At 38.6% G+C, this 19,990-nt stretch overlaps 1 protein-coding gene across 1 annotated transcript in view; it reads left to right on the plus strand.

Annotated features, from left to right (window-relative positions):
* SLC7A11 (solute carrier family 7 member 11) overlaps positions 1-19,990 on the plus strand; it is a 75,557-nt gene that overhangs the window by 41,157 nt on the left and 14,410 nt on the right. The window contains exons 7-10 of the mRNA XM_047857392.1: positions 15,065-15,188; positions 17,085-17,188; positions 18,090-18,186; positions 19,694-19,843. Of these exons, the coding sequence (XP_047713348.1) occupies positions 15,065-15,188; positions 17,085-17,188; positions 18,090-18,186; positions 19,694-19,843 (475 nt within the window). The remainder of the gene's footprint in view (positions 1-15,064; positions 15,189-17,084; positions 17,189-18,089; positions 18,187-19,693; positions 19,844-19,990) is intronic.

Below are 19,990 nucleotides of genomic sequence, written 5' to 3' on the forward strand. Positions count from 1 at the left end.
AAATACCAAAAATTATGTGGAAGAAAAGTAAAACCACCTATTATGTTATGATTACATAAAATAAAAACACTTGTTACTCTGATGTTTTGCTTCCCCTCCCCCCATGGGTGTATGTGCATGTGTTTGTTCCATGCACGTCTGTATTGCATTATATTGGGATAAATGCACATATGCATTTTTCTTTGTAACTTTGGCATTACATTATAGATTTATGTGTTTATTTACTGTCTGTTTCCCCTGTGGGGGTCAGGGGGTTTACTGACACAGGACTCCATCTGTGTCATTCACTGTGTATCCCCCGCAGCTCAATGGCGCCATGAAGTCTGTCTGCCTCCAGATTTGCTCAGCTTTAGCTCTTTGTTTTTTTAGGTTTATTATTCATTTTTGAGACAGAGAGAGAGAGAGAGAGAGAGAGAGTGAGTTGGGGAGGGGCAGAGAGAGAGGGAGAAAGAATCCCAAACAGGCTCCACGCTGGTCAGCTTAGAGCCTGTCAAAGGGCTCGATGTCACGAACCATGATGCTTAACCGACGGAAGCACCCAGGCACCCCAAGTTTTTTGCACTTATTATTCATCTAGACCTATACTGCTTTTTTTCACTTAATGTCATTTCATTGGATTTTCCTAGATCTCTAACATCCTTGTAAATGCCATTTTTAATGGTGGTATAATATGTCATTGGGTAGGTATACCAACAATTACTCATGTTTCTGGGAGCATTAAAATGTTTCCAATTTCTTTTAGGGTGAAAGTGATGTATTATACACATAATATAGAAATCTTTTTGTATATTCAATTATTTCTTTAAGAAGATTGCTGAAAGGGAAGTACTATGTCAAAGGTGATGGACTCTCAAAAAAGTCTCTTTTTGTGTTGCCAAGTTGCTTTCCAAATTGGGTACATCCATTTCCTCACTCAACAGCAATAGTTAAGAACACTTAATCAGCAATGACTATAATTTACAAAAATCTTTGTTAATTGAAAAGCAAAAGTGATAGCTCGTTGTTTTAAATTACATTTTTTAAATCACATATAAGGCTTAATACCTGTCCCAAGTTTAGTAGCTGTATGAGATTGCCATTTTGAGGCATGAATATTTGTGATTCAACAGAATTCTTTTTTTTTTTTTAATTTTTTAATGTTTATTTTATTTTTGAGAGAGAGAGAGTGAGAGAGAGACAGAGTGTGAGCAGGGGAGGGACAGAGAGGGAGACACAGAATCTGAAACAGACTCTAGGCTCTGAGTTGTCAGCACAAAGCCCAATGCGGGGCTTGACCTCCTAAACTGTGAGATCATGACCTGAGACAAAGTCGGATGCTTAACTGACTAAGCCACTCCGGAGCCCCAACAGAATTCTTTATATATTATGGGTACTAATTGCTTGTTATATTGATTGCAAAATTTGGCCTCAGTTTTTCATGTAACTAAATTTTCTTTATGATTTAGCTTATAGAACTTTGAATTTATATGTAGTAATTTAATAAGTTATGTATTTATATTGATTACATTTAAATATGAGTTTTTTAATATTTCTGTATATTGGTTTGATATCATAAATCTTTATTCATCCCTGGATCATTTAAATATCACTCACATTTTCTGTTTGTTTCTTCTTTTTGACATTAAGCCTTTTAACTTATCTGGCATGGATTTCTTTAGCATGACATAATGAATGTAGGCTTTTAATCACCCCCCCACCCCTCCATCCCCGCCGGCCAGTTTTCCAATATCCTAGCATTTACTGAATAGTCATATCACCCCTTAGTTTATGATATTTACTTACTTAGTTTATAATACTCATAAAGTATGACAATTGTTATATATTGTTTTTACATTATATACTGTTGTATTTCAAAGTGATCTATTCTGTTCTACTTGTCTTTCTATTGATACATCAGCCAATTACTACACAATTTTTACTGAAAGTTTTAATATTGTTATCTGGACAGAAAGATGGCCTTAATTATTACTTTTTTTTCTCTGAACAAATTAATATAAATAATAAATTCCCTGAATAAATTAGTATAACGTATTTATACGGAGGTGGCTTTTCATGAATATGAGGAAAAACTGTATCATTCTTAGAAATTTAAAGTTCATAATTTTCAAATTATCTAGGTAGCATTATTTTACAATATAATTTGCCCTAAATCAAATTATTCTACATGTATGGTTAAATCCTTTATAGTCCCAAAATTTCCTTCCCTGTATCCTATAGTTAATTATTGATTTGTTTTCTTCTTTCAGATTTTGAAAATACTAACTAATTAAAGTAACCTACAAGGCATCTGCCAGTGATATGAGTCTTACTTTTCCCCTTTTGGCCTTTCTTTTTTAATCCCTGTACTCTACTAACAGAGTACTTTTTATAATGATTTTCTGTTTTCCAGAATATTTTTTAACTGAATACCAAATACCAAAATATTAATGGAAATATCAGTGGAAACATGAAAAAAAAAAAACATTTCCTTGTGATCCTTATAATTGCTGAAACTTCCCTATATGGGATTAAATATGGATGAAGTTAATTATTTTATATATCTCCAACTAGTTGAATTTATATTCCTGAGAAGAAATCCCTTACCACATAGGTTATAAACATGGTAATAAACACAGTTCCTAAGCAAACATACATGAAAAAGAATAAGATACTTTTTTTCCCCCTTGACATCTTTCTTACCTTTGAACCAAATACCTGTTGGAAAATATTTGAATCATATTTTTATGCATCTTTTAGATGTTTACTACTTTTTTTGCAGGATGAGAATGACAATGTTGGATTATTTAATTACTAGCCTTTGTTTTCTCGTGGTGGTTTCCGTTCCTTTGGTATATTCTAAATGTATGCGTAAAACTCAACACAAAAATACACTTGTGCTGCTCTCTCAAATGTCACAGTCCACCAGGAAGCTCAGTGTTCTGGCCAGAAGTGTGAGCTGATTGCTCTAATATATTTAATTTTTTTTTTTTTTTTTTAACGTTTATTTATTTTTGGGACAGAGAGAGACAGAGCATGAACGGGGGAGGGGCAGAGAGAGAGGGAGACACAGAATCGGAAACAGGCTCCAGGCTCTGAGCCATCAGCCCAGAGCCTGACGCGGGGCTCGAACTCACGGACCGCGAGATCGTGACCTGGCTGAAGTCGGACGCTTAACCGACTGCGCCACCCAGGCGCCCCGCTCTAATATATTTAGAAATGAGTCTTCCTTGAACTCCTCTCCCTTCCTCATTGACATCATTTCAGCCTGTGTTTCATTTCTATTGGCTGCTTTGTCTAGATTGTGAGGCCTGATCCCTCCCATGGTTCAAACACCCTGTTTGTTTGTATTGCTGACGCCCCACTGATGGCTGGCAGAAGATTGTGCTGTGCTGTGTTTGTGTTTTATGGGGAAATGTTCATGTGTGGCTGCTGTGTTTGATATTAAATCTGAGATGAACTTCAGGAGGTTTCCTGCTTTTTATTAAAAATGATTTTGGCTAGGGGCTGTGTTATCCTGTTCATAAATCAGGTGAACTCAGAGATTTAATAATTTAGAATTCTCATGAGGGTTTGGTAGAATAAATATTTCTTTTCTGTGTTAAAGCTGCCTCTTAACATTTTTCCCCCCTTTTTTCTCTTCGTGGCTTGATTTATTAATTTTTTTCAAGTTTTCTTTTGGGAGGATTGTGCAGTTTTGGTCTCATGGCTGTGAAAACAAGGTAAAAGAAAGAGTCAAGATGATAACATAGTTTGGTTGAAGTAATTTAAATTTATAAGTTTTATGAGTCCTCCCATCACTATTGTAAACAAACTTCTATTCAAAAAATTTCTTAAATCCCAAGTTGTATCTTCTGAAATGCTTACCTTCTCTCACTGTTTTAATGAACCACATGTCTTAGAAATAAAAGATTGATAAAAAGCAAAAAGAAATAAAAACAAAAAAACAAAACAACAACAACAACAACAACAGCAACAAAACCCAGAAACCAAGGAGGCCAGGAACTCTCTCCCTATGTGGTTACAAGCTACACAAAAAGCAGAGGTATCTTTGAGGATGACGAACAGTCCTGGCAACAGCTCTAAAAAATGTTTGCACTAGAGATTTAGAGGCAATACTTTGAGGACACTTCGTAATGCTCAGTGAATGGCCTCCATTTCTTTGTAGGATTTGGTGTATTATGAATGCATAAAGATATTGAAAAAACTATTAGGAGTTAGAAGACGTTTTGTTTTGTTTTTCTTCATATTGAAAATGATAGGGAATGGGTAGTTCTGGCATTGGGGGAGGCATACTTAGAAAAAGGAGGGAAGATTTCTCTGAGGGGAAGACTTGGTATGAGCCTAACTGACAGGAAGGAGGCAACCATGTTAAGAATGGGGGATGGGGAGTCCTCTGTGTCTTCTTTGAATTTTAGATTCCATCCATGAGAGAATAAACTTTTTGTTGTGGTTGATGTCGTTATCCCTGTACTTACAATGTCTGGCATAAAGAAGATATTTGATAAACATTGATGAAATGAATGAAGTCTTTATAAAGAGCTTGATGGATGCAAATGACAATACTGCTACAAATGTCCTCCTAAAATTCAGATGGTTTTTAAAACTGTGTTTGCAATGAAGTTAGGATAAAAGCTGAGGCATACAATATAGTGACTTGCAAAGACATTCCATGAGTGCCTAGGATAATACGACCTTGTAATGTGGCCTTCCAGAGGTCTGACCTGATCCACAGATACCATTTTAGAATCTGGAAGAATGGACGGACCACTTTTCCTTTAAATGATCTTTTGTAATGATCAATTTTTTTCAGCCAGGCTGACACTTTGAAGTTTTAATGATGGAAGGTGCTTTGATGTGCTGGTATTCCTGGTTGAGAATAGAATCATAATCTTCAGTGTTCAGGAGAAGAGATTGTAAAGTCAGCATCCTATTTCTTCCTCTGAATGACAGAACAAGGCAAAGGCAGGCATTTCCTTAGAATGCTCTGGTACATGAGTTCCACTGAGTTTTTAAAGTGTTCTGTTAAACAATCTCTGTGGATTAGCTTTATTTGCCAAAGTGGTTGAATAATGAACTTTCAAGTAAAATGGACTTTAGACTCTATTAACTCAATACCCTCTTTAACTGTTAAGGAAGTTTAAACCTTGAGAGATCCAGTGATCTCTTGAGTCCCTTGCTATAGTGACTGGAATGTGACTAGACTCCACCTTAGGATTGGAGTCCAGAAAAATTTTCAAAATTCTATGAAGTTAAAACAAAATCAAAGGTAAAAACTCCAGAGGAAAGATGTTGCTAAAAGAAAATTTACACCTGGGATGGTATGTACAATTTTTTTCTTGGTTGTAGGTATTTGGGGAATAGGGCCAAGAGAGCAATTATGAAGGAGAGGGTGGGTAAATGTCAGGATGACTTTAATTTTCCTAGTCCCTCAGTCACTGCCCAGTGTATCTGACTTGAAAAAATTATCCCTAGTGAGAGGTTTGCCTATGAATGCTTGTAGCCTAAGAAAAGGTGCTAATAAATATAAACTAAAGCACAAAAGCTTATTGTTGGAGGGGATTCACTTTTGAGCAGAAAGATAAAAGATCATGAAATTTCCATTTCTGCTGAGCGTATGAATCTTGGTGAATAGACAGCCTGCGGAGAGGAGAGGGAGGGCTTGTGGGCAATTCTGATGTTCTGTGGACCTCTGTGACCTCTTCAGGGAGCTATGAACTGTTCCAATCTGGCGTCTTCATCACCACTTTCTTGACGGTGGCACATTCTCTCTCTCAGCGGGCGAGGCACTTAGCCCCTCAACCCTACTTCTTCTCATCCTTGCCTGTCCCTACTGCTCCCTCAGGTTGTTGTGTCATGTTCTCTGTGGCCCTACCATGTGGATTTGCCGCTTACTAAAGCCAGGCCATAGCTATTGGCTCCTCTAAGAATTTTTCCTTCGGGGCACCGGGGTGGCTCAGTCGGTTAAACGTCTGACTCTTGATTTTGGCTCAGGTCATGATCTCATGGTTCGTGGGATCGAGCCCCGTGTGGGGCTCTGTGCTGATAGTGTGGAGCCTGCCTAGGATTTTTTTTCTCTCTCTCCTCTCTCTCTCTCAAAATAAATAAATAAACTTAATTTTTTAAAAAAAGATTTTTCCCTCAATCACCCTAAGAGTATAAATAGGGACTTGTTGCAGTAAAAAAATTATTTTCAACTTTATAGGGTCAAATATATATAGACATACCTATATAATCAGTCACATATGGCTCCTTTATGAAACCAATTCATATATTTTCAAAACTGTACTTTAAGAAGCCAGTATTGGATCCAAAAAAAATTGATCCAAAGACATAATTTGACTTGTAGAGTGTATAGCAGTGATGTTAAAACTATTTGAAAGCCTCTGTTGTGTGGCAGAACATCAGTGCATAAACTAAGTAAAAGAGGACTGATCTGGTTGAAGCGAGTGAGACCGGGGGGGGGGGGGGTCTGTAATCTTACCAGTTGTCCAGTATCTGTTTCGACTCCCAGAACACCCAACTGGAAACTCACTTATCTACCTGACCAGCAGATATCAAATGAAATTATTACTAATAATTAGCTTTTTCACTGTTGGTTGGAAATGTTGCAGACAATTTTTGGTGTAGAAGCAGTAGTTTTTCATCACGGTTGAACGTCTCCAGGTTGACCTGTTCCATTTCTTACCGTGAGACTGATCAGAAGTGTGACCGGACCTGATTTATGCACAGAGTAAGAGAAATAGTATCAGTTCCTTCTAAGATATGTGTTTATGGCCTGAGTGGGTTTTGACTCTAATTCCCACTTACTATGCCAAAGTGGGTATATTTATTTTATGTTGCCTTGTTCTTGGCATAAGATTACATTTATTTAACATTGCACTGTCTTGTTATACGTCCTTGGTCAAAACAAGAGGCAATTGTGCTCTGACCTTTGTTGAATTGGTGGCAACTGGCAGAAGTGTAGGGGATTTTGTATTTTATTTTATTTTATTTATTTTATTTTATTTTATTTAAAAAAAATTTTTTTTTAACGTTTATTTTTGAGACAGAGAGAGAGCATGAACAGGGGAGGGGCAGAAAGAGAGGGAGACACAGAATCTGAAACAGGCTCCAGGCTCTGAGCTGTCAGCACAGAGCCCGAGACGGGGCTCGAACTCATGGACCGTGAGATCGTGACCTGAGCCGAAGTCGGATGCTTAACCGACCAATCCACCCAGGCGCCCCAAGGGATTTTGTATTTTAAAGTAGAGAGCGGTGGGGTCTATCTTTGCTCTATTGAATAATGATGAATTTTCCCTATCCTACTGTTTTCAGATATGAATGTTTTTAGTTGATTTTTATAATTTGGGACCTTATTTTAAGGATTTTATATCTTAATTTTATATATTATACAACAATATAATGTAGGATACAATTTGGTGACGACCAATTTCAAGTCTTATATGAACTAATTAACTGAGATCTTGATATAATGAGCAGCATTTCATTCCTTTATTAGGGCAATGCCAGCTGCTACAGCAAACAAATGACAAATTTTCAAGGACTTTAAAAAATCAAAAATTTCAGTTTTGATTTCCAGTTGGTGTCCCTCGCTAACCAGTGGGCTTTCCTACGCATGTTGATTCTGTGACCTCGCTTCCTTCCTTAGTGTGGCTTTGCCACTGTATGGATTCTCTGCAAATGGCTGTCCATTAGGGAGGGGGGTGTCAGGTCAAGTCACTTACAACCACCTTGGCCTTTACTTGCCACATCAATCGACACCAAGAATGAGTCCCATTCCCACCTAGATACAGGAGAGTCTGGCAAATGTAGCCTATCCGGGTAGCTGCTTCTTGGGAATAACTTCTGCTCTGGAAAGAGGGACACAAAATTGTGGTAGGGAGTTAAATGTTTCAGCCATACATCTGAATCTTGGGAACTCCGTTATGATAGAATGGTTCACTGAGATGTTGCATTCTTCTAGTGTATGTCAGGCCAAATCCTGAGGGAAATAATGAAATTTTAAAAGGCGGGTTGTAAAAACAGTGTAACAGAAATAAGAATTGAACATCAGTGTGAAATTCATTGTTATTTAAATAATGTATCTTTTTGGTAGTTTAATTGCTAACATCTTATTGGAAACCAATTTTGGTTTTGTACGTTCAAACATGCCTACTAATATTGTTATGCTTACGATAAATACTTATAACTGTAATATATCTAGAAGACATACCATAAATCTCTAGAAAATGAGAAAAAAATGAGATGTAGACAGTGTTAATTTTTTTTTGTATGAAACTCAGGCAAACGAAAATCTACTCTCAAGCTACGTTTTGCTGAATAATTTTATTTAGTGATGAATTTATTCTAATAGGATAAAAAAGTGAAGGGTTCTTTTAGGGATTAAATGCTTATACCAATTCTTCTGATTGCTTATCACCCTATGTTTCTGAATTGTAAGTTTCCATGTTCTTTTTTCTATTTGGTTTCGCTGTACCTTTCTCCTTACATTTTCCCATGAGCCTTCTTCAGCCCTGCCGCCTTTTAATCTGTGTCTGTTCATTTCTTACGTCTCTCTACAGGTCTCTCTGTCTTCTCTTTCTGTTTATGGAGTTCTTCATCTGTGGACAATGGAGAATGGTGAGATTTAGATTAGACCTCAGCGGTATTGAAATTTAAAGTGTCTCAGTGAAAACATCCATAGCCTTGCTGTGATACTTATTGTAAGGAGCAGAGGGCAGGTGTTTAATGCCTGAAGTCAGTGGGATCGCCGTGTACCTTTATATGACAATCTGCTTGTCACATCTCTGTGTTCATCCTTGGCCCAGAAATTGTCATTAAGTTAGAACATGAACGTGGTTCTTCCTCTTGCTACATTTTTTTTCAGTGACAACCCACACCTTTCCCCCCACTACTTACTATGTTTCCTCAAGTGCATTTCTTTCATGTTATTAACAGCCCGATTCCCACTCACAGTGGATAACTAGAGATACAGCGATAGCACTAAATGACAATGAGGCAAAATCATTGAAAACACACAAAGGAATTTGTGATTCCAGCCATCTGTAATCTAATTGTTTCAAGTCCTGGAAAATTATCAAATACACTTATTTGTAATTCAATCCCTGCTAGAAATGTCAGAAATCACATAGCCATCTAGTACAATTATGTGTCCAGGGCTCTTTGGAGAGTTCGGTATGAGCAGGAATCAGGGAGAGTGTATAAAAATGTATAGAAGAAAAACCATGTGAATGAAAAATATGGATTGGTTTTCTTTAAGGTATACTTTTTACTTATCTTTTTGTCCATAACGTATGACTGAAGTTTGAGGAGTGAGATGAAATTAACAGCAGTGTGTAAACAGAGTGATTCAGCAAAAAATAATTAATTGATCAGTGGATACAAAAAAGGGAAATAAGAGATGCTTGAGTCATTTCTGTGTCAGTTCTACAGAAAAGCTTTCAAGGTCTTCATAGGGCAATTATAAAGAAAGTGTGAAACAAGTATGATTCTAAAATAAAAACTTGGAATCAAAAGGTACTTGGGGCGCCTGGGTGGCGCAGTCGGTTAAGCGTCTGACCTCAGCCAGGTCACGATCTCGCGGTCCGCGAGTTCGAGCCCCGCGTCAGGCTCTGGGCTGATGGCTCGGAGCCTGGAGCCTGTTTCCGATTCTGTGTCTCCCTCTCTCTCTGTCCCTCCCCCATTCATGCTCTGTCTCTCTCTGTCCCAAAAATAAATAAAAAACGTTGAAAAAAATTAAAAAAAAAAGGTACTTAATATAATTTTATTTTTTATTATTACAATTTTTTTAATGTGTATTCATTTTTGAGAGAGAGAGAGAAAGCATGAACAGGGGAGGGGCAGAGAGAGAGGGAGACACAGAATCTGAAGTTGGTTCTAGGCTCTGAGCTGTTGGCACAGAACCTGATGTGAAGCTCGAACTCACACACTGTGAGATCATGACCTGAGCCAAAGTTGACGCTTAACCGACTGAGCCACCCAGGCGCCCCTGGTACTTAATATAATTTCGAATACTTGGTGTTGAGATGAATCACAGTTATGTTTCAATTATATATAAATAAATAGTGCCTAGTTTATTAATAGAATTAAAATATTCTGAAAATTAATGTTTTAGTTTTTTTTTTCTATCTCACATATTGAGAAGTTTACCATTTTCTTGTTCTTCTTAATCCTTCCTTTTCTCCCTCCCTCCTTTCTCCTGCATGTCACAAGTGCATGTTAAAATATTAATGATTTTTAAATAGAAAGTGTGAAGCATCAATCACTTCTCGTAGAAGATTCTTGAACACAAAAGAGTAGGCTTTAACAGAACTGACTGTCATCATGCCCAGTTCCACGGCTCAAAGACAATTTTAGATGCCCTAGGATCAGTGAATTCTGTGGTCCCCACTGTGTGTATCCAACACAGGGGATTGTGTGAAACTTATTTTGGTTCACACAAATCTCAGAAGATTTTGATCAAGTTATAAAACAATTTTAGGACTATCCCAAATTCAAGCGATTACCGAATTACTCATATGGTTTGAAAATCAGAAATCCCTGTAACCTTCAGGTATCCTCAGGTATCTGGAGAATCAAGCTAGATTTACTCATTCTGTGTTTGTAGCAAGAGTTTTATTTTTAGCCAATGTAAAGCACTGGAAACAATGGTCATTTCTGACGCTCTGTCATACAGTTGCAAAGCATATTAAAACATGCGTTCTATGCTGCATTATTTGCAAGTTTATTTGTGATCACTGTTTGGTGCATGAAGAAATACACTTGGCTTAAAATGTGTCGCATTGTTACATTCAGCCTTCTGATATTTGTGCTACTTACATAAAATATAACACATCTTTGTCAGCATGTAAGAATCCTAGGGATCTTGTACAGGGAGGTAAAGTAGGCACAAAGCAGCCATGGTATCATGGCACGATATACCGTGAATGTGAAACTTAGAGCTGGAAGTAGCAGCCCTCCCACTTAGGATTTTTGTGGCCTTGGCCACAGCACTTAACCTTTCTGAGCCTTGGTTTCCTCATTTGGAAATGGTGGGAATCATTTCAGGAACCTATTTCATTCGGTTGTTGTGAATTTTGTTTGTTATTTGTTTATATTCTCTCTCATTCCACAAAGGATTTGAAATGGCATGTGTATATTTGAAGATAAAATGTATTTGTCAGTGCTTTGTAGATTACACAAATGTAAGCTACCAGCCATTACTTTGGGGACCTTTTGGGTTCCTGGGGAAGTCTATTCCTTAGAATGAAGCATTTTTAAGCAGATGTTCCAGACAGTTCTATTTAACAATTTCAAATAAAACAAATATTTATCCATGTGTGACATAGACTGGTTATAGGTGCCAATTTAAAATAAACCCGCGGGAAAAGAAGACTCTCCAAGGCCTTTTGGCTGAAAACTAAGTGCAGCTAATAAAATTATTGGATTCTCACATACTTAATGGCCCTTAATTGAGAAGGTTATGTACAATGACTAGAGGTCTTAAGGAGTAACGCTTCAAAATACATTTGTGTTTTGTTAATCATCACAAACATGCATAAACATTTGAAAAAGAGTAGAGCTCATAGGTGCGAGTCATTTTTCTTCAGCTTAAAGACAATGCTTTTGTTGCACTTAGAGTTGAAGGATACCTCACAAGAACACAGAGGCTTTGAAATACCAGTGGTCTGCTAGTTCCTTTAATTCGTTTTATTATCATGTGCCATTTGCCTTAATCTGGAGTTGCTAACCGTGCTTATCTGCCCTCTGCATCTAAAGCCTCCAGAAAGATTGCTCTGGCATGGCCTAATAGCTTTTATCAGCTCACCCAGTGGCTCTTAAGCTTTGATGCTTGAAACTCAGGAGTTAACCACACGGTGCCAAGCCCTTCTGAACACGTCAACTGCTTTCCTCCGTAATTGATTGCTGTTTATGCCAAGGCAGCCACAAACCCTTCTCCTCCTTCCCTTTGTCAAAGTGAAATGGAACCTAAGGACAGAAGATAGTGGCTCTTTTGCCACACCCCCTCCAATTCTCATGGCCTAATTTGCTCAGAGAGGAATTACTTCTGGACATATGCATTGCCACAAGGTTGGACCCTCTCTCACTTTTGTCTTCTGCTGTAAGCGCCTTTGATTTTTCGGTCTAGTCTCTATATAGTATATCTGAGCTGATAGTAAAATTGTTAATAATCTATACATTTTGGCTTCTCTGGCAGACATGCTTGCTTTTCCTCCTTTTCTGTAAAAATTGTCTAGGGAAATTTACTTATTTAATTTTTTAGAGAGAGAGAGAGAGACAGAGCATGAGTGGGGGAAGGGAGGAAGGACAGAGAGAGAGAGAGAGAGGGAGGCACAGCATCTGAAGCAGGCTCTAGGCTCTGAGCTGTCAGCACAGAGCCCAATGTAGGTCTTGAACCCACAAACCGTGAGATCGTGACGTAAGCCAAAGTCGGATGCTTAACTGACTGAGCTACCCAGGTGCCCCTGTCTAGGGAAATGTATTAAGTGAGCCTCTATTGTCTTTAAAATCTAAAAAAAATACCCCATTTCTAAACATTGAAACTTCTGAAAACATTCACTTGACATTCCAGTTCATGTTGCACAGAAAATTATAAAAATCATGGAATAAGTTTTTTTCCCCACCCTTATAGTAAATAAAGCTGCATTTTCAATGACTGCATGAGACATACAGGCTTGAGAAGAGTTTTGCAATAAACGTTATATTCAGCAATTATGATTTCTCTGAAAATGAGTAGTTAAGAGGCCGAGGGTCCACATGGATGAGAGAGAGAGTACGCTTTAGTGGTTAAAATGCTCTGACTTTAGCTAGCATGGATCAGCTGAATTCTGGGTTCCCATTTACCAGTTGTCTATCCTCAAACAGTTATTTAAACTCTCCAAGACTTCATTTCCTCACATATGAAATGGTGATGATGTTCTGAACTCACAGGATATTCGGGAGATAAAATGAGGCGAATATGTAAAGCACCTAATAAAATACTGGGCACATAATACCCACCAAGTTAATGGCAGCAGCTATTGCTGTGATTTTTGTTGTTGACAAGCTGAGAAAAAAAGTTGCATTTTTTTTTTTTTAGTGTTCCTTCTGCTAAAGTCAATTTAGAAAACTTCCCTCAGACATACCATAATCTCTAAGCAGGAAACAGGCAGCCTTGGAAGAGCAGAGTTTGGAGACTGGATTCTGTGTGGGGAGGGCCACAGCCCAAGTCTCAGACTGCCTTCTCCCTGCTAATTTGTAGCATCATATGATGTGACTGTACCACCTGTCCTGGAGAGGTTAGTGACTCCTCTGCACCTAACAATGGCACCTCAATTTTTATTAACAGGAACTTTACACTTCTTAATCGCATTCTTGCAAGGAAAAGAGAATCTTTTTCCCCCCTTCTCCCTCCCACTTCTCTCCCCCAGAGAAAGAGCTTAACACACCATTTGGGATGTTATAAAAATGGAAAAGACTCAAGTTTAAAATAATATAGCGAGTGGTTGAAAAGCTGCACATCTACCTTCACGTTCGCCTTCTTAGTCCTTTGCGTTTACATGTAGCCTTTCCTTCAAAGAAACAATTCATCTTTAATATGTCTTATGCCATTCACTCCTTTATATCTAATTGGCCCAGTGATTTCCTCCGCTTAAATGTAGCATTTATCAATCACAACTAGCAATGCATGTTATGGTGTTAACAGAAAATTCCACAGGACCCTCTTCACACTGGGGAAAGGGAACATCTGCTACTTTCATATTAGGATGCCAGGATTTAGAGGTCAATGTGTTTCCCCATCAAGGCTTAAGGCTTTGGGGATCAGGGGAAGTGTCAGGCTCCAAGCAGCATAATGAATGGCAGTTGCTGACTGGCGAGGTTTGCCTGTTCTCAACGGGGGGATAGTGCTGTTCAGCATAATGAGCTGGGTCTCTGTGTGCTAAACGTACCCAGCTTGGGGAGGGAGGCAGACTCTGCCTCCCCCACCCCCACCTCCAAGTTCCGAACTGTATTTTCATCTTGGAAGAAATTATATTGAGATCTTCATTAGTGGCACCCAGCAGGGTTAAGGCTCCATGAGGGCTGATAAGCTCTATGGCTAAAAAACCCATCAGCCTTTGAGCAGGGAGCTGAAGGTTTAAGTTGCTTGAACTGGAAAGAGTCTGAAGAGGTGATTATGTTAAGCAAGTAATGTGTATCGGTAACATGGAATCAAATTATTAGGGTCAGTAACTCCTGGCTTTCCCAGTGCATTAAATGAAGACATAACATTGCATTTGTGCCGGGTTCTTCTTGATGCCACGAGTGTCAGCACTGACCGGTCATATGTACTTCACAGCATGTCACCTCTAATTTCATGGGATTATCTGCACTGTTGCTTTAATAGATACTCATGATCTTCAGCTTCCTTTGAACTCACAGCAGGGCAGTGCAAAGTCATTATTGTAAGCACTTCTGTGCTTTTTGTGTTACATATAAAATTATTATTACTATCATTGAGAAAGGGAGATATATCTTGCTCTCATGCTTCCAAAAGCGTGCAACTTATTTGCTGATGAGGGAAGCTACCGAAGGGGAAAAACTGAATGGGAAAGACCTTTCTGAAGGTTAGTGTTAGAGAGGTGTCAAGGCAGTGACTTAGTATTAGAGAGGTATAGAGGACCATGGTTCTCAAAGAATGGTCCCCTGGCCAGTCACATGGGAATTGCCCAGGAACTTGTCAGAAATGCAAATCCTACTGAATCAGAAACTCAAGGTGGGTTCGGCAAACTGTGTTTTGAGAGGCCTTCCAGGAGGTGGCTGTATGCTCAAGTGTGAGAGACCCTGCTATGGCATTTACGGGGGACCAGAATGGGATAGACCCATTTGTTCTGGGGGTAGAGAAGTAGAGAAGACAAATGAAGTATCTGCTCCCATGGACCTTATCAAATTACAGAGGAATATGTAGTACTTCTCCCCAGTAAAACACACATACAACAACAGATCCTGTAATTATCGTGTGTACCATTTTAGCCTTTGTCTGAATCAGCCTGTTATCCTATCGTCTTTGCTTTCAGAGAATGACTAACAAAAGATGACTAATAAGCAATTCCTTTGTGCATTTCAGAACCATCCCCCTTGCAATCTGTATATCCATGGCCATCGTCACCACCGGCTACGTGCTAACAAATGTGGCCTACTTTACGACCATTAGTGCTGAGGAGCTGTTGCTTTCAAATGCAGTGGCAGTGGTAAGTCCAAGTTGGGAACATGCCAATTTGAATTTAGGTTAATGAGTTGATGCAATTTTACAGTAGTTCCCTCCAGCAGAAAGTGTTTTGAAATTCAGTAATCTTTTCTTGACCTGAATGATAATGAGTATATAAAAAATTTAGAACACACCTTAGCAATTCCATTTAACTGAGACAGCCAAAGTCCTATATGGTTTCCTGCATTGTTCGTTTCCTGTAAAGCATTTCCACATATACGTGCTGGGAAACACATTTCCACATGTGCATGTTGAATAGAAGATACTTTTCCAACGTGACTTTAAGGATAGGTGGGCAGTTACTGAACTTAAATGAATGTATTTTTTGGCATGCAAATTGTGATTTATTCTAATCTTTCCTGTTCATAAACTTTTCAAATGCTGAGTTCAAATCTTTTTTCCAAAGTACCACTTAAGAATTTCCAAAGGACCATACGTATTTGTTTTTTCTAGTCTATCCTTTTGAATACCAGTAATGGGATATTATTAATTTTAGGAAATACTGAGTTATTCAAAGTTAAGCAGATGTCATTGCTCTAGCACTTCTCAGAATACTAAAGATGCTAATGTGCATTTTAACTCCCTAAGAAGTGGATACTTATAATTTTACAACACTTTCCAAAATTTATTTGACCTCAGGACCATCTTTGCTCTCAAAGGTCATGTTACAGGAATGTTATTCTGTGACACATACTTTTATTTTGCATCAAAACTTAGCTGGTAAAGGAGCATTTCTTTGTGACCTCATAACAATGAAGGGTGAAAATATAACTTCCCATCGCTAGATGTCAGTTCCTTTTAAAATAGTCACTATTACCTCATATCAGCAACATCCACAGGGAACAAATTATCTCATTTCGTGTGAACCTCCATGCGTGTTCACTGTATTAAAACAAGACTTTGCCGCTGCTGTAAGTCCTAACAGACAACCAAATGTACAAAGTTTGCTAATGTCGGGTCAGTCATCTCATCTTCCCAGACAAAGGGCAGCACTTACTCTTTGAGTGCAACATGGCCCATTAATTACATAGCACCAGCTGCATCAAGGACAACTAAAGAATCCCACATCGTGGTTGTTGGGTTTTTGTTTTTTGTTTTTTTGGGTTTTTTTTGAAAATACATCCTTCATGGAAATTTGCAGTGTTGCATATACTATGGCATGAAAGGAAATTTTGGAAGTTTTGTTTCTCTTTCATATTTTCTGTGGCTTGATCTTCTCAAGCTTGTATTTGTATTCTAGCCTTTTTATGGGAAACCACAGAAGGAACTGGCAGATCCCTGAGAGGGAGGGAGTGACTCAATACAGGGAGATTCAGCTAATGTGATTATTCTAGGCACAAGATTTTTGGAACTGCTCGTATATAGGTGAGATAAGCGATTAAGTCATCAATTATTTCTCACTATACTTTGTGTCCTAACAGGAGGATTGGGATATGAAACAAGTTATCTGTAATACTTCTCAGTGTACATTTGTACCTCACTATAAAAATGTGGCTTTCCAGGTTGAAGAGAAGGCATTGAAGGATTTCTGTCTCCAGTGGGAGAACTTCTGAACCGAGTTTTTTTTTACTTACCAGAATCAGAGATGATAGACATCGTAGTTAATAAAGAGTCAATAAATGGATCGTTGCTTTTTGGAAGTAGAGAGAAGGTGCTTATTTAGACCTTTGGCCATAGTTTTGCAAAAAGCAATGCCACGATACTGCTTTTGATTATTGTCTAAGAAGTTAGCCTGACCCTCACCACAAAAAAAGATTATAAAGCATACACGTATCACCAGACTAAAAAAGAAAGTCAGAGAGCGAGTTTGGACTAAATTGTTTCATTTTATTCCACTTTCTGGCAGAGCATTAATTTGCTTCGTTCTGTCTCTCACTAGACCTTTTCTGAGCGGCTACTGGGAAATTTCTCATTAGCAGTTCCGATCTTTGTTGCCCTCTCCTGCTTTGGCTCCATGAATGGTGGTGTGTTTGCTGTCTCCAGGTGAGCGAGTTCAAGCATTTCCAGAAATGCATTTCTGTTTTTGAGATTGGATGTGATAAGAGTAGGCTTAAAAAGAAAAGAAATAGTGCCTCCAAACCTGTTGTTTTTAAAGAGACATGTAAGATCAAAGTCCTCGTCCAAGTATCAGTAGCATGTCTCATTCTGCCCAGTAGAGGGCACTGCTTGTCTACTCATAGCCTACACTGAAGCCTGGCAGGGAACTTTTTTCTTTTTCTTTTCTTTCTTTTTCTTTTTCTTCTTCTTCTTCTTCTTTTTTTTTTTTTTTTTTTTTTTTTTTTTATAGTATGTCTACAGAGTCTAACAACAGCATTTTATTTCTGGTGATAAAATCTCTGTTTCTCTAAAGGTGACAAGAGAAAAAGTAAAGCCAGAGACGCCAGTAATCACTACCCCACCACGTGCATCCCTTTTGTTTTGTTTCATGCCAAAGTCCCCTTTATTTTAACATAAGATTAAAATCCAATCAGAAAAATACAAATATAAGGTCATACGTGTGCATGTCTGTGTGCGCGTGCACGCGTATGTGTGTGTAGCTGTGTGTATTGGGCTGGATCGGATTGACAGCACGCATACGATACTAAGAATCTAGAACTAGATTCACCGTCAGCTATTTACATGTAGGGAGAGCTATGCTGAGTCGAATGTTGCTATTGTTTCCCCTCAAAGCATAATGTAATGTGTTGGTAGATTTTCTGAAATTCGAAGTCAGATTTCTCTTGAGTCTCTGCCTTATCTGAAAAGCGAAACCGAAGTAATCTCCTAAGAAATGACAAACCATATGGTATAAAATTAGATGCAAGTGTTCTCTTAGGTTTCTGGATTTTTCCCTTTGAAATGATCAATTATCCAGTCAACTCCATCCACATTTTTCTCCCATCAGGTTATTCTATGTTGCGTCTCGAGAGGGTCACCTTCCAGAAATCCTCTCCATGATTCATGTCCGCAAGCACACTCCTCTGCCAGCTGTTATTGTTTTGGTAATGCATATTAAAAAGTATACCTAGATAGAAGCTTGAATAATGGGTTAGCAAAGAGGAATTCAAACCAGACTGTAGCTAGTGCTTTACTTTCTATTCGTTGCTAAATCGGATCTATATATATCTCGGTGGAGAGTGAGAGGCAGGATACTTTCCATCGCTTCCCAGTATTTCTTATTCAGTATTTCTGATGCGTATTTGATGCTATGGGACAATAAGCACATCACTTCTTTTGCACCTTTGTAGAAATGCGTGAGGTCTAAGGGAAGTGATTACCTTGGCTTCTGTCATCGACACAGAGTCTCACAGAAAAGAATGTAGAGCGAGTCCCATTTCTACATACTGAAAGTGGAGCTAAGAGCCACAGTCCAATAGCACCAAGATGTCATATCATAGGCCCCTTATAATGAAATGCACGCAAAATTAGAGGCAAAATTGGATGAAATCCTAGACAGTGCAGTGATTCTGTGATAAAAAAGGGAAATATTTGAGTGCACCTCTAAAGGGAAGAAATAAAAGCACCAAACCTGAGATGTGAGTTATAGAATTCACCATGCAGAGAAAAGGAGTTGTGAAGGGTCGGGTACAGAAGACTGTGCAAGGTATAAAAGTCCTCAAATACCCATTGGCAATGTTATATTCACTTTTACCTACTACTTTGTAACATTTTTGTCAAATGGAATCTGCTGTCAGGGAGCAGAGTAGAATACATCGGACACTTTGCTCTATGCATTTAATCTGTTTCAGAATGTTTCCTTGAAATTTCTTTGTAAAGTATGCATCCTCTCTGTGCCGAATCTGGAAGTTAACGTCACTTGTGGGAACAGAATGTATTATTCGGTGAAGAGGGCTTTCATTTTAAGCCTCTGCTATCAGTGGTGCTGTCCTTGGCATGTGCAGCTGCAGAGACATTGCTAAGCTGGTCTCTGTGCTTCATTCTTTTCTGCAGTCTTGAGGGTCACACATGGCAAGCACACGGGCAGAGTAAGTGTGGAGGAAGAAAAGGTCAATATTTTGCATTCGGGAGACGGCAGAATCCCCTAGAAGTGGCTGTGTTTCATGTGTGTGCATAGCCAAGGGCCTCTCAGAAACCATTTACAGAGCCCTCTGCGCATTTTCTAATTGGGGACACTTTTGATCTGAGGCATTAGTTATTTACCAATCCTCTCAGTCTCTAGATCTTTAAATTTAAGTCATTGACTATCCGGTGTTTTACTCTTTGAAAACACATTCTCTTCTCTCAAATGAAAAAATAAATAAATAAACCGACTAAAAACTAAACATCCACATAGAATTCTCTCTGATTAAGTGGTAATGGTGTTCTTCTCATGCCGCTACTGGTGCGTAATGGAGTATAAGAGCAGAAAATACAGAATATCAGTGTGGTAGATTATCAGTATAAATAATCATGAAAAAGATCATCATGATTTGTAGTGATGTTATTGTTTGTTATCAGCTGTGTTCTCTCTTAACTCAGTGAGTGTGGTTTTTCTCCCCCTTCCCCCAGCACCCCTTGACGATGATAATGCTCTTCTCGGGGGACCTCTACAGTCTGTTGAATTTCCTCAGTTTTGCCAGGTGGCTTTTTATTGGGCTGGCGGTTGCTGGGCTGATTTATCTTCGATACAAACGCCCAGAGATGCATCGTCCTTTCAAGGTAACCTCAGTAATCTTGATGGGTTTACATAAATCTTTCCCCTAATACCTAGTCCTCCCTTAGTCATAACTTGATGATGAGGAACTTGGGCGGGGGGCAGCATCCTCTGGAATAAAATGCTTAAGTCTTGCAGGCAGTGCCTTCTTA

Source organism: Prionailurus viverrinus, chromosome B1 (genome assembly GCF_022837055.1).
Source record: "Prionailurus viverrinus isolate Anna chromosome B1, UM_Priviv_1.0, whole genome shotgun sequence".
Taxonomy (NCBI): domain Eukaryota; kingdom Metazoa; phylum Chordata; class Mammalia; order Carnivora; family Felidae; genus Prionailurus; species Prionailurus viverrinus.